General features: G+C 45.7%; 1 protein-coding gene across 14 annotated transcripts in view; it reads right to left on the reverse strand.

The window, feature by feature from the left end:
* MYT1 (myelin transcription factor 1) overlaps nt 1-12,781 on the reverse strand; it is a 115,776-nt gene that overhangs the window by 24,778 nt on the left and 78,217 nt on the right. For 6 of the 14 annotated variants that reach the window (XM_005309585.5, XM_005309583.5, XM_042858470.2 and 3 more), the window contains 6 exons: nt 10,697-10,902; nt 8,960-9,229; nt 6,874-7,028; nt 5,028-5,126; nt 2,489-2,551; nt 2,260-2,328 (listed from right to left, as the gene is read on the reverse strand). In XM_005309585.5, the coding sequence (XP_005309642.2) occupies nt 2,260-2,328; nt 2,489-2,551; nt 5,028-5,126; nt 6,874-7,028; nt 8,960-9,229; nt 10,697-10,902 (862 nt within the window). The remainder of the gene's footprint in view (nt 1-2,259; nt 2,329-2,488; nt 2,552-5,027; nt 5,127-6,873; nt 7,029-8,959; nt 9,230-10,696; nt 10,903-12,781) is intronic. The other 8 variants (XM_065566194.1, XM_005309589.5, XM_005309584.5 and 5 more) reach the window with 7 other exon arrangements.

Here is a 12,781-nt window from a genome sequence, read left to right on the forward strand (position 1 = left end):
ATGGCACATTTATTGCACATGCTCACATAAACTCAGTTTTGTTGTTGCTGTTTGTGCAGCCACATGTTAGGCAGCCATGTTTGGAAATTCGATACTGTAGGATCAGAAGTGAGAGAAAAAGTGATTGTGAAGAGCCTGATAATTCTGAGTCAATAATACATTCACCCAAAGACACACCTGAGTATCTGTTAAGCCTCTCAATATTTCTTAACTAGAACCTTTAGAGGTATTTAAACAGGTAAGCGCGAATACATAGCTGACCGGATGGTAAAGAAGGCACAACATGCATTAGGATGGGGAGAGAGAGAGAAGTAGGTTATGCCTCAGCAGGAGTAAGGAGCTTTCCAATAATTATATAAATTAGACTTCTGTTTCATCCAAGGGAGGCTCACAACTTATCCTAGGACACGTCTAAGGCTGAATTGCAAATTTGGTTGGAAAATAGGTTCTTGAAAATTTCAGTTAGTTGAAAACACAATTTTCCATAGAAAAACAGTTTCAACGCAAAAATTTCCATCAGCCCGACTGAATTATCTATTGGGAGGTAGTGTATAGATAGGAGATCTGGGTTTGATTCTCCGCTCTGCCGCTCACCGTCTATGTGACCTTTGAAAATTTAAGTAATTTGCCCATTCTTCTGTTCCCCCTCCTATCCTCTCTGTCTTGCCTATTTAGATGGTAAGCTCTGCTGGGCAGAGACAGCCTTTTGCTATGGGCCTGTGCAGAGCCTAGCACAAACAGACCCCACTCTCAGCCGAGACGTCTGTATGCTACTGTAATACAAATTCAATTCATAATAATCATTAGAATATCCACACAAAGCTTTGCTGAATCCGAAGTGAAAAATCAACCAACAAGAAAACAAACGGCACAGACTGGCTCCATCTAATATATAGAGAATAATGATTCACAACGCTTTATTTTCCAGGTTTTTTGGAGGGATATTAAGTATCCTGCCACACCTTTGAAAAAAAAAAATCTAGAGGTTTGGCTTGAATTTTCCTTAGGGGAGAGAAGTTTGTCAGGTTTTGTCATAACTCTCCTATAAGGCTTAGGACCCTTATTAAAGATTCTGAGCCAGAACCTCAGCTTGGGTAACTCAGTGTAGCTCCAGGAAGGTTAATAAGGATTTGGGAGGGGTGAAACGGTGGGTAGAGTAGAGTTGCATGCAGATTTCAGATATGGATTCCTTGATTCAGGATCATATATGCAAATCTGAACTCCAAGGAAATGCTTTGGGCCAGTTAATTGACCTTGCTGGAACTGTACCTATTTGCAGCAGCTGAGAATCTGGCCCTATGAATGATGGTGCTTCTGCTCCCTCTCTCTCAAATCAAATTCCCATTGAAAGTATGGAATTATCTCCCATTTGGTAATGAACAACCAGGGGTGGCTCCAGGCACCAGCGCAGCAAGCGCGTGCCTGGGGCGGCAAGCCGTGGGGGGCGGCATGCCCGTCGCCGTGAGGGCGGGAGTTAGGCAGCCTTTGGTGGCATGCCTGCGGGAGGTCTGCCAGTCCTGCGGCTTCGGCGGCAATTTGGCGGCGGGTACTCCAAAGGCACGGGACCGGCAGATCACCCACAGAAATGCCGCCAAATCTGTGTGACCAGCGGACTGCCCGCAGGCGTGCCGCCGAAGGCCACCTGACTGCCGTGCTTGGGGCGGCAAAAAACAGAGCCGCCCCTGTGAACAACACCCAACGTTTTGCATGTAATTAGGTTATCAGGTTGCTTGCAAAGAGCTAGCTTCCTTCTGATACTGATGGGTAACAAGTATTTTACCAACAGCAATTCTGTACAGGACGGCTATGGCACTATATAAAGTGTTTTAGGATAAAGATAATAGTGTTACATAGGCTACAGGAGCTCAGAAGGAGACACGAAGTGAAAAGAAAACAGCACATTTCCACTGCAGCCAACAAAAATCTGCCCCAGGGTTAAAATCATACATCTGACCACCTTCATGGAACTTCATCTTTCACGATGAGACTTTCTGAGCATTGATGCTCTTGTCTTATTATTAATATTATTATAATTTATTATTTGTATTACCACAGCGCCTAGGAGCCCAACTCATAGACCAAGATCCCATCTCAACCTTTCTCCCTCCTCCCCAAGGCAAGGGAAGATGTTTGGCACACACACTGGGGATCCATGCAGGCAGATTTTGATTGGGTTTTCTAAAGATGAGGGGTAGGTGGAAAGCAAGAGCATAGCACAAGGGAGAAAAAAAAGGAGATTTGAGTTTAGCGCAAACATACTTGAGGTCAGCAGAGTGGGCAGCCATGAGGTTTCTGAGGCTCTTGTCAGCAAGAGGACAACCAGAAAGGCTGAAAGAGAAGAGATGGAATATCTGGATAAGCCCAAAAAAATTAAGAAAAAGAGGGGAAGGGCGAAGGAAGGGGAGAAGGAAACAGAACCAAACCATCCACACGATTAAAAAAATATGTAGTCTAAAGAGTCAGAACCTGAAACAGTAGGTCAACAAACCTGCGGTGAGAGGCATAGTTTCCCGTGATGTGTCCACTGCCATCACAGCCTGGGGTAGGGCAACTGAACAAAAATAATAAAAAGTGTAAGTGCCAAAAAGAAATAAACTCATTGAAAGATTCATGCATGGGTAAAAACAGGGAAGAAACCTTTCTTGGTTGAAAAATAAAAGAAATTTGGTTGGTGTGTGGGCCAGGGCTCTTTGGGTAGGTGAAATACCAGTGTGTGTTCTGGATTTTGTTAGCACAACTTAGCATTGGCCTTGATATTTACTTATTAGTGTTAGCAGCCGGTAGAAATCTGTACAAATAAACCAACTGCTTCCTTTTTGGCCTGCTCTCTTTCCCTTTGTTCCCAAAAGGCCACGACGACCTTTCCTTCTTTGAAGGAATTTGTGGCAAAATACGAAGAATGAGTAAAAAGATTGTTTGCTTGGGGCATTTTGTTTGTGCTTTTAAAAGGAGGAACTAAAACAGTCTGAATGGCATTGTAAATGGAAAACCAACTTTACAGACTCAGTATTGCCAGTTCTCATGGTTTTTATCGCAGTCTTGTGAAATTTTGTTAGAATCCACAGCTGCTGGAATCAGGTGATTATCTGTGAATCTCAGCTTTAATAGAATTATAAAAGTGTAGGACTGGAAGGGACCTCAATAGGTCATCTAGTCCAGTCTCCTGCACTCAAGGCAGGACTAAGATAAACAACTAGACCAGGGGTCGGCAACGTTCGGCACGCAGCTCGCCAGGGTAAGCACCCTGGCGGGCAGGGCCAGTTTTATTTACTTGCTGACGTGGCAGGTTCGGCCAATCGCGGCCTCCACTGGCCGCGGTTCGCCGTCCCAGGCCAATGGGGGCAGCGAGAAGTGGCGCGGGCGAGCAATGTGCTGGCCGCGGCTTCTCGCCGCCCCCATTGGCCCAGGACGGCGAACCGCGGCCAGTGGGGGCCGCGATCAGCCGAACCTGCCGCGTCAGCAGGTAAATAAAACTGGCCCGGCCCGCCAGGGTGCTTACCCTGGCGAGTCGCGTGCCAAACATTGCCGACCCCTGAACTAGACCATTCCTGACAAGTGATGGTCTAGTTATTACAGCTTGCTTTCTTTTAGTTTCTAGCACTCAAGGCTGCAGAGAAAAGCTTGAAAATGTGAATCCTAAATGTTCCATCACCTGAAGGCAAATTAAAAGACCTCAATTTAAAAAATAAATCTCATATCTGGGGCTTCACTCATCATTCTTGAACACTTTGAGTTGGCCATACTGCAGACAGATGGTTTATCCTGACTTTGTTTTATATCTCTCTACCTTCCCACTGCTTCCCAATGAATCTTATAGGCAATGAGACACATGTAGTGGTTTGTGGTATTCAGGAAATAAAATCCATAATGCTGCATGTGATTGCACAGCTACATTTGCTTACGGTGGGGCTTACTATAACAGTAGCCAAACACAGTCTTCAAATATGGATTCCTGGGTTCAGGACCATATCTGGGAATTAGCGCTAATTAAATACTTTGGGCTGGATTCTGGCTCCCCCTGCATGGGTTTGCAAGGTATGCTGGGGGTTTTAGGGAGCCATCTTCCTCCATCCCTGGTGCTCCATAAGGACCAATACTGGGAGAGCCAGAGTGCCACTAGCAGTGGTCAATATGCCAAATGGGTTTGGACATGGCCATGGCTAGTGGAATGAGGCCATGTGACCAGGTAAAAGCATCAACTTGGAAAGGGTTGAGAGATCCCTGCCTGTCACATGTCTGGGTGGAGTATATAAGGAAGAAGAAACTGGGTCCAGGGGTATCACAAGGGAAGATCATGACCTCTTGAGGCCTTTGGGTATTATGGTCAGTGATTTCAGAAGAGCTGTTTTATTCTGTTGTCTGACTATCGTAGTAAACAATAAAAAGCACCCTGAGGAAAGGGACTTCTGAAGGACTTGGGCGTGGAGTTTGCTTCCCTTCCCTGGCTGCTGGGAAAGCCCACCAGCCTCCAGGCCAGTGCTGGGGGAGCACAAGCTACACCTCCAAAAGAGAGGTGCAAGATCTGCTTCTCAGTGAATTCCCACAGCAGGCCACAGGCATTGTGTCTGCCTCGGCCCTCCTGTAACATGGCCTCCCTCCCTGCCCTTCCATAGCACAGCTTGCCCAGCCATGGTACAGCTCTCTACATAGAAACAAGCCCAATGACTTAATGGTAGCATTAGACGCTATTATTCACGGTTCCAAATTTGGGGCCTGGTCCTATCCCTAACTGCCCAAGCTGAAGGGATTGTGGGAGTTCTGCAAAGACAATGCCCCCAACCCTTATGGGGAGGGAGTGTCTTGCACCAGCCTGGAGCAACCACAGTAGATGCACAAAACAATAATGACAGGATCTGGTCAGAGGGTTGAAAAACATGGCATCTTTGAGGGTGGGGGAGAGTAGAAATATCAAGAATGGGTTGGGGGAAAGGAGATGGCTGTACTCTGAACACAGAAAGAAGCAACCCACATCAATACACAGTGCACAGGAACTGGATAGATTCTTGGTACTAGGGCAGGACAACTACCTCATAGTCTGTCCATGATGATGGTCCTGGGACTCCCGTTTCTGATGCCCCACAAAACAACTTGTTTTATACCCTCTGCTGTTGCTGCCTCCACTCCCTCTGCATTATGGGACAAGGGGCACATGCAAAGGTTACTCACACCAAGATACAGAAAGGAAAATCAACCTAAAGTCCCCCTCACAGTAATAAAAAAAATATCATCACAGGAACTACGATTAATTTACAGATGTTCAACCAACAATATACATTGCTGTGTGGCACTAGAAACTTGTATGGGTACAGTGGCCATAAACATGACAGAAATGGGCAACACTTTCCCAGACACTTGCTACCAGCATCTTGAGGTGACGCAGGGGGAGCATATGGACATGAAAACTTAAATCTACATGACAAGTGAGTTTGCTCATGAATGGGCTGCATCCAGTGCATGTAGTTCATGGCAGAAGGATCAAAGAGGACTTGTGTCCCTGGTATGGAAAGGAAGCTTGGAGCTGCCTAGAACACCAGGAAGATTCCTTTCCAGAGTTGTTCATTGCTATGAAACAGTCTCTCTTTGAATACTGCCAGGGGTCAGGGAGAACTTGGCTTACCCACCCCAGAAATTGATGCTCACACCATTTCTGGAAAAAAAAAAACTTTAAAATTTTGCCTATGGGGTTCGTTATGTGTCTTGCTCATGTAGGAAGTATTCTTTCCCCTCTTCCTCTGCTCACCTGGGACTTCCACATATCCCCCGTTTCCTCCCAGCATCAAATACTCCCCTTCAAACCTCCCACTTGCATAGCCAAATAATGAGCTAGACTGAAAGAGGTTAGCGAAATGAAGGCTTGTTGAGCTCTTCCTACCTTATATTTACAAAGGTCAGAGTTACTCTGGAAATAAGCCTAGGAATAATAGCTCCATTGACAAGTTTACTTTACTTTGGGAATCAGCCTGCCACACCTTGCATCTGAACAGTTTACTCCAGCATTCCTTTAGAGTAGAGCTGGGTCCAAGCTGCAATGTTTGGATCAGGATCTGAATTCTCCCTTTTGTTCACATGAGCAATACGGATCCAGGGTTCTTCATCTTCTCCTAAGGAGAGGGATCCAGCTGAAAAGTTCTGGATCCAAACTTTCCAAGTTTCTACGGGCATTCAGGTCTGGGGTTTGGTTCAGGGCCCTCTCAAATGTAGCACACAGTGCAATAGTATACAGTTGCATTGTTTCAATCGTATACATTGTAGGGCTTTATAGCTTTCTTCAAGGGAACTGTACTCACTGCTCTGTGTTGCCAGAAAACACTGTTCCACTACCTGAGATGGGTGCAAAACTGCCTGCTTACCTGCCTTTTCAACTCTGGGCACGATGCACTGGGTTCTGAGCACCAGCTGGGAGGTACCAAGATCCCTTGGCCACATTGACTTCAAAGAATAGTTTAGCATCTCATACCTGAGGAGGCAGGGTGCTGGGCAAACTCTTTCCCTCGGTCACTGTACAAGTATTAATTTTAAGGGGAAATATATAGGGAAAATGGTCTCGGAAATTACGTTTTCACAGACACTTTCATGAATCCTGGGACTACAGAACTTTCAGCTAGGTTCTTTTAATCATTACACAGTTCCAGGAAGACCATCTGGGATAACACTTCATCTTGATAATGAGAAGTAGTCAGAGGATGAGATGTCTCTTGAAGCTTTTGGTTTGAAGTGTTTGGATTAAATAAGACCATCACAGTATGAAACAATGTTGAACATTTTAGTTGTGTTTTTTTTTTTAAACTGAGTCCCACCTCCCCACCCTTCCCGGCTGTCCTGAGCATTTTATACATTTCACTTTGGCTCTGCCGTCAAAGAGGCAGGACTTACGTGAGTAGCTCCTTCTTGATGTCCTTGGGAAGGAATTTAAGCTTGAAGTTGGTTAAGGTAACTTCCCCGGGGTATTTCCGTTCTTCAAAGTTCTCCTCTGACACTTCCTGCTCATCTGCTTCCGAGGAGGCAAAAGAATGGGCTGTGGGCTCTGACTGTAAGAAACCAGCGGGAATAATACCTTTACTGATCTACATCCTGTGAACATGGCAGGGCTGAGGGATCAAAAGAGTCCATCTATCTATTGTAGGCCTTTCTGTAGCTCCCATCATCTGAGCGGCTCGCAATCTTTAGTATATTTATCCTTCCAACAGCTCTGGGAGGCAGGGAAGTGCTTTTATCCCGTTTTTACAAATGGGAAACTGAGGCACAGAGAGGCTAAGCAGCTAGCCTACGGTCACACAGGAAGTCTCTGGTGCAGCAGGGAATTAACCCTAGGTGTCCCAAGTTGCAGGCAAACACCCTACTCACTGGATTATCCTTCCTGTCGGGAATTCTAAACGTCCAGTCCCTGCTGCAGGTCTTGCGCCCACTGGATGTTCGCCAGTGTCATTTCACTTGAGTTGCTGCTGATTTACCCTGATGTCACTGAGATCAGAATGAGGCCACTGGGTTTATAGTAATTGATTATTTCTCCCCTCCGCTTGGCTCATTAATTCACACTGCAATCCTCTCAGTCAGGAGTGGGGAAACTCATTTTTGCCTGACCTTGCAGATACTTGCACATTTTGGGTCAGATCTTGGTCCCCAGCTCCAGCCTTTCCGCCCCACTCCAGTGACACACAGGAGAAGGAGAAGGGCCCTAATGTGATGTTAAAGAATTCCTAGGGGACGCAAAGCGGGCATAGCCAGCTTTATGCCATCTACTGCAGAGGGGCTTTCCTGAGCAGGCTGGGATAGGAGGGGGCATGGTCTGAGCATGCTGTACTGGGGTGATCCCTGGCTGGGGGGAACAGTCCCTAAGGGAAGAACAGGAGTACTTGTGGCACCTTAGAGACTAACAAATTTATTAGAGCATAAGCTTTCGTGGGCTGTAGTCCACGAAAGCTTATGCTCTAATAAATTTGTTAGTCTCTAAGGTGCCACAAGTACTCCTGTTCTTCTTTTTGCGGATACAGACTAACACGGCTGCTACTCTGAAACCAGTCCCTAAGGGATCACTCCAATCTGCATAATTTAGAGCAGCTGTTAGGTTGCTCTAAATCAGGAGTCGGCAACCTTTGGCACACGGCTCGCCAGGGTAAGCACCCTGGCGGGCCGGGCCGGTTTGTTTACCTGCCACGTCTGCAGGTTTGGCAGATTGCAGCTCCCACTGGCCGTGATTCTCGTCCCAGGCCAATGGGGGCGGCAGGAAGTGGCGGCCAGCACATCCCTTGGCCCGCACCGCTTCCCGCCATCTCCATTGGCCTGGAGCGGTGAACCGCGGCCAGTGGGAGCCGCGATCGGCCGAACCTGCAGACACGGCAGGTAAACAAACTGGCCCGGCCCGCCAGGGTGCTTACCCTGGTGAGCCGTGTGCCAAAGGTTGCCGACCCCTGCTCTAAATTATTCTGGGTGGCTGATTCAGCCCCAGGACTAGGGTGGCAGAAAGGTGGCTTAGAGCTGTTTCCCCTTTCACCCTGTATCCTGTGCTGGGTGCAGTCTGCTTGAACCCAGGGATCTGGGCCAGAGGGTTTAAAATTTGCATGCAACTTCAACCTTATCATGTCTGCATTCTACTCGGGAGAGATGATGAGAAAAGGAGCAAGAAAGAGGAAGAAAACAACTAACAAAAACAGAATGAGAACTGGAGAATGGAGTGGGCAGAGTGAAAAGTGAACACAGAGAGGCTGAAAAAGGATAGAGAGGCAGGGAGAGAGAGAGAGAGAGAGAGAGAGAGAGAGACAGTAAAACTAAACACAGTATGGGTGGGATTTTCCAAAGTACTCAGCAGTGGCCTAACTCTTCCCCCATTGAAGTCAATGGGTGTAAAGTGCCCCAGGAAGCCAAGAGTCACTGGTCTCTAGAGTGGAAACTTATTGCTACAGATCACTCTCCGCATCTCAGTGGAAAAGGGACCTAACTGCAAGGTCCCATCACTGCTCACCTCTTCTGGCTCCTCTTCCCGCTGACGATTTGGTTTGGTGTAGTCAATGGGGCCATCCCATTCATCCTGACGGGAGGTCTGGCTGGACTGGGGTGAGGTCATGGTGCTGCTAGTGGCACTCGTGCTATTTTGGCGTTGGGACACATCTGGGGACTTCACACTGGGACTGCTGCTGCAGCTGCTGCTGCTGGGGAAGGTGCTCTCTCGTTTGCGATGCTTGTTCATGCTTAAGTCCAGCGTCCCGTTTTCATCCACCTCAATGTCCATAGACTGAAAGATTGGGGACAAGATTCTAAATGAGCCACTGCAATCAGTTTTCAGAGTGTGTCTTTTGCTTTACAGGGCAGTCAGGGGCCTAAAGCAATATGGAATAGTGGGCACCAGCATGCCACCCGCTTTCTTCAAGCTCTGACAGTCAATGGGATGGAATGGAGCAGAATGGGATTTCCTCTCAGAAATGTCCCATGTGAATATGTCCCAGCAGTGAATGCAACATCTGTTTGGAAGGGATGCTTGTCTTGGACAGGGACTTTGTATAGTCACGTCTCCATACCATGTTCTACAGACACTGTTGTGGATACTGACCTATTTTCCAAATGAACAATCAAGGACTTTTTCTTCAAAACAGGACATGCTGAATAGGCAAAAGATGTACAGTGTACAGCAAAAGTGGCAATGGAACTAGCACAGGCATTCATTATTTTAGCGTGCCAGCGTGTTACTCCCAATTTTTCAGGTTAGGCCTCATTCTGCAAGGTGCTCAGTGCCCTTTGATGGCGCTAAGCGCCTTCTGTTACTTGAAGTACAAGCATGCATTACTACTAAGGAAGTGCTCCACTCCCTGCCATACCAGGGGCTTGTGAAGTCAAGCTCCAATAGTACCAGTCCCATCTAGGCTTCAAGTAGAGTGGGTCAGGAATTTTCTCTCTAAATGTTTTTTCCACAGAAAATTTGGCTTCCTCAAATTTGACATTTTCCATTTTGCAAAAAAACCCAAACAAAAAACAAAAACAAAAAAAAAAAACACCATGGGAAAAATCGAAATGAAACATTTAATTGAAGGTCAGTTTGACAATAACCTGCATTCACTTGAAGGCCAAGACCATAACAGGGTTCAAAAAAAAAGAACTAGATAAATTAATGGAGGATACGTCCATCGATGGCTATTAGCCAGGATGGGCAGGAATGGTGTCCCCCTAGCCTCTGTTTGCTAGAAGCTGGGAATCGGTAACGGGATGGATCACTTGATGATTACCTGTTCTGTTCATTCCCTCTGGGGCACCTGGCATTGGCCACTGTCAGAAGACAGGATACTGGGCTACATGGACCTTTGGTCTGACCCAGTAGGGCCATTCTTATGTTCTTATGATGCGGTGCTTCATGGGAGCTGTAGTTAAGATGCCACCTGTTCCTGTTCTCCCCTATTGGCTGGGCTTCCTGACTAGAACTACATCTCCCACCATGCATCAGAGTCTCCCCTCTGCCATTTTGGAAATCAAAACTTTTCAGAGCCTTTTATTCTGTGTAAAGTTTTGGCATTTTGTCCTGATTCGGGATGAAAACTGATGTCAAAACTGATGTCAAAATATCAAAATTCTGATTTTCAACCAGCTCTGGTTTTAAGTACATGGAAGTTAATTACCTGAAGATCTTTTTTGAACAGTGTCCCGTTTACATTGTCTTTGCTGTTGTGGATTTTTCCCTCAGCCCCCTGCATTTCCTTGCAGTCAAGCTCACCTTGCTGGGAAGATCCTGCTGCTTGGTACTGAGATTTTCTGGCATTTCCCAGCAGCGGGTGGAGAGATTTAAAATGGCGGTGGCAGCCATATGTGCGGCCTCGGCATCGTGAGAGTAGTCGAAGCCTGTAGAGGAAGATGAAGTGCTCTTCACATAACTGCTGGAAGGGCTGTGGCTGGGGGAAGAGGCCTTTGGAAAAGGTTTAGCTGCAAAAAGGGAACAATACAGGGCTGATATATAACTTACACATGAGTGTTATAGGCAAATCAACTCCATGCCACTGATTTCAGTGTATATGGATATTGCAATGGAAACCCTTTACTTCTTATAAACCTGTCAGCAAATGTAGTGCTCCTGGAACTGAAGGTGCTAACAGCTGGGGACTCAAGCTCAGGTGTGCTAAGGTGAAAGGTTCCTGCATTAACTGAAAAAAGAACAGGACTACGTGTGCCACCTTAGAGACTAACAAATTTATTAGAGCATAAGCTTTCGTGGACTACAGCCCACTTCTTTGGATGCATATAGAGTGGAATAAATATGCATCCGAAGAAGTGGGCCGTAGTCCACGAAAGCTTATGCTCTAATAAATTTGTTAGTCTCTAAGGTGCCACAAGTCCTCCTGTTCTTTTTGCGGATACAGACTAACACGGCTGCTACTCTGAAACCTGCATTAACTGACTGCACCATCAAATTTCCAGAATACTGTAGCCCTCTTCATTAAAACCATACTCCTCTACTATCCTGAGGGCTTCAAAGGGGAAACAATAGTGAATCTTCACCTGTTTTTTTTCTCCTTTGCTTTCTCAAAACTTTTACATCATATAATTATACAAACATATATAATTGTATTTTTTTAAAAAATCACATTTTAACAGCAAAACCACGCCAATCACAGCTATAAAATGTGACTTTCTGATGATGATAGCAGTGAAATATGGCTCTTCTGACAGCTGGTGTAGCTGAACTAAATCTCCTAGAATATATTCATGCTGTCTAGAACTACATTGCCCTGTACATTACTATATACGGAGTCTGACCCTGCCAGGCACTGAGCACCCTCGACTCCCATTGAAACTCCGTGTCTCCGTGTAGGCGGAGGGGTTTTCTCACATGGATCCAGCTGCAGGATGGGCTCTGTACTTCCAAATTTACATGCCAGATCCTGAAGTTCTTGGTCAATTTTTCCTTTGCCCTTATCCAACCAAAACTCCCATTAATTTCAGTGGGAGTTTTGCCTGCGAAAGGCCTGTAAGATTTGGCCTATGTTCGCAAAGCAGCTTGACAAACTCAGATGAAGGTGCCATAGCAAAGCAAAATGATTTTATTATTCCCATTATGAACTCTAAAAATAAGACAATATAAACTGCTAATCTTTTCGAGGACCGCTCCCCCCCTCATTGTGAGTGTGCATAATGCCTGTTGACATTAATAGGAGTTATGTGCACACATCCTTCTGGATGAAGAGCTCTTTAAAGTAAGTCCTTAATGAAAGGAACAGATTTGCCTGCTATGATTGGCAATCATATTAATCTTGTTGCTCTGATTAACCCATGGGAGTCTTGCCCAAATGGTTATTCTTGTGCGTTACTTTTTTTTTTATTTTTTTTTATTTTTTAATTTCAGTCCAGTTTAATCCATGTATTTTGGTGGAGTCGGGGTATTTGCAAGCATAACCTGACAATATCCAGAATGGTGAGATGCCAATTTCAATTTCACACTGTACACTCAGTGATGCTTTTCCATTTCATAAGTATTGCTAGCACTAATGGACTTGCAATCAGCAAATTAGTAAAAATGAGTGATGAGAAAAAATAGAAGGGATTATCCTAGTGGGGCTGCTGGAATTATTTTTGTCAGTACAATTACCCTGAAAATTCTTTGCGAATATTGCAAATAACACAATCTATTCAGCAGCAGAATCACTTGTGCTGGGAAACAAATTACTTTTCCATCAGCCCTAACCCAGGATGACAGTGGCAGTTGTGCTCTCTGGCCTCCATCCAATTTCATTGTCTGATCCTTTACAGATTTAGTACTGTAATAAAAGGGAGCTTCCATTGTAGTGCAACAACCAGGATGCTTTCA

Source organism: Chrysemys picta, chromosome 13 (genome assembly GCF_011386835.1).
Source record: "Chrysemys picta bellii isolate R12L10 chromosome 13, ASM1138683v2, whole genome shotgun sequence".
Lineage (NCBI taxonomy): Eukaryota > Metazoa > Chordata > Testudines > Emydidae > Chrysemys > Chrysemys picta.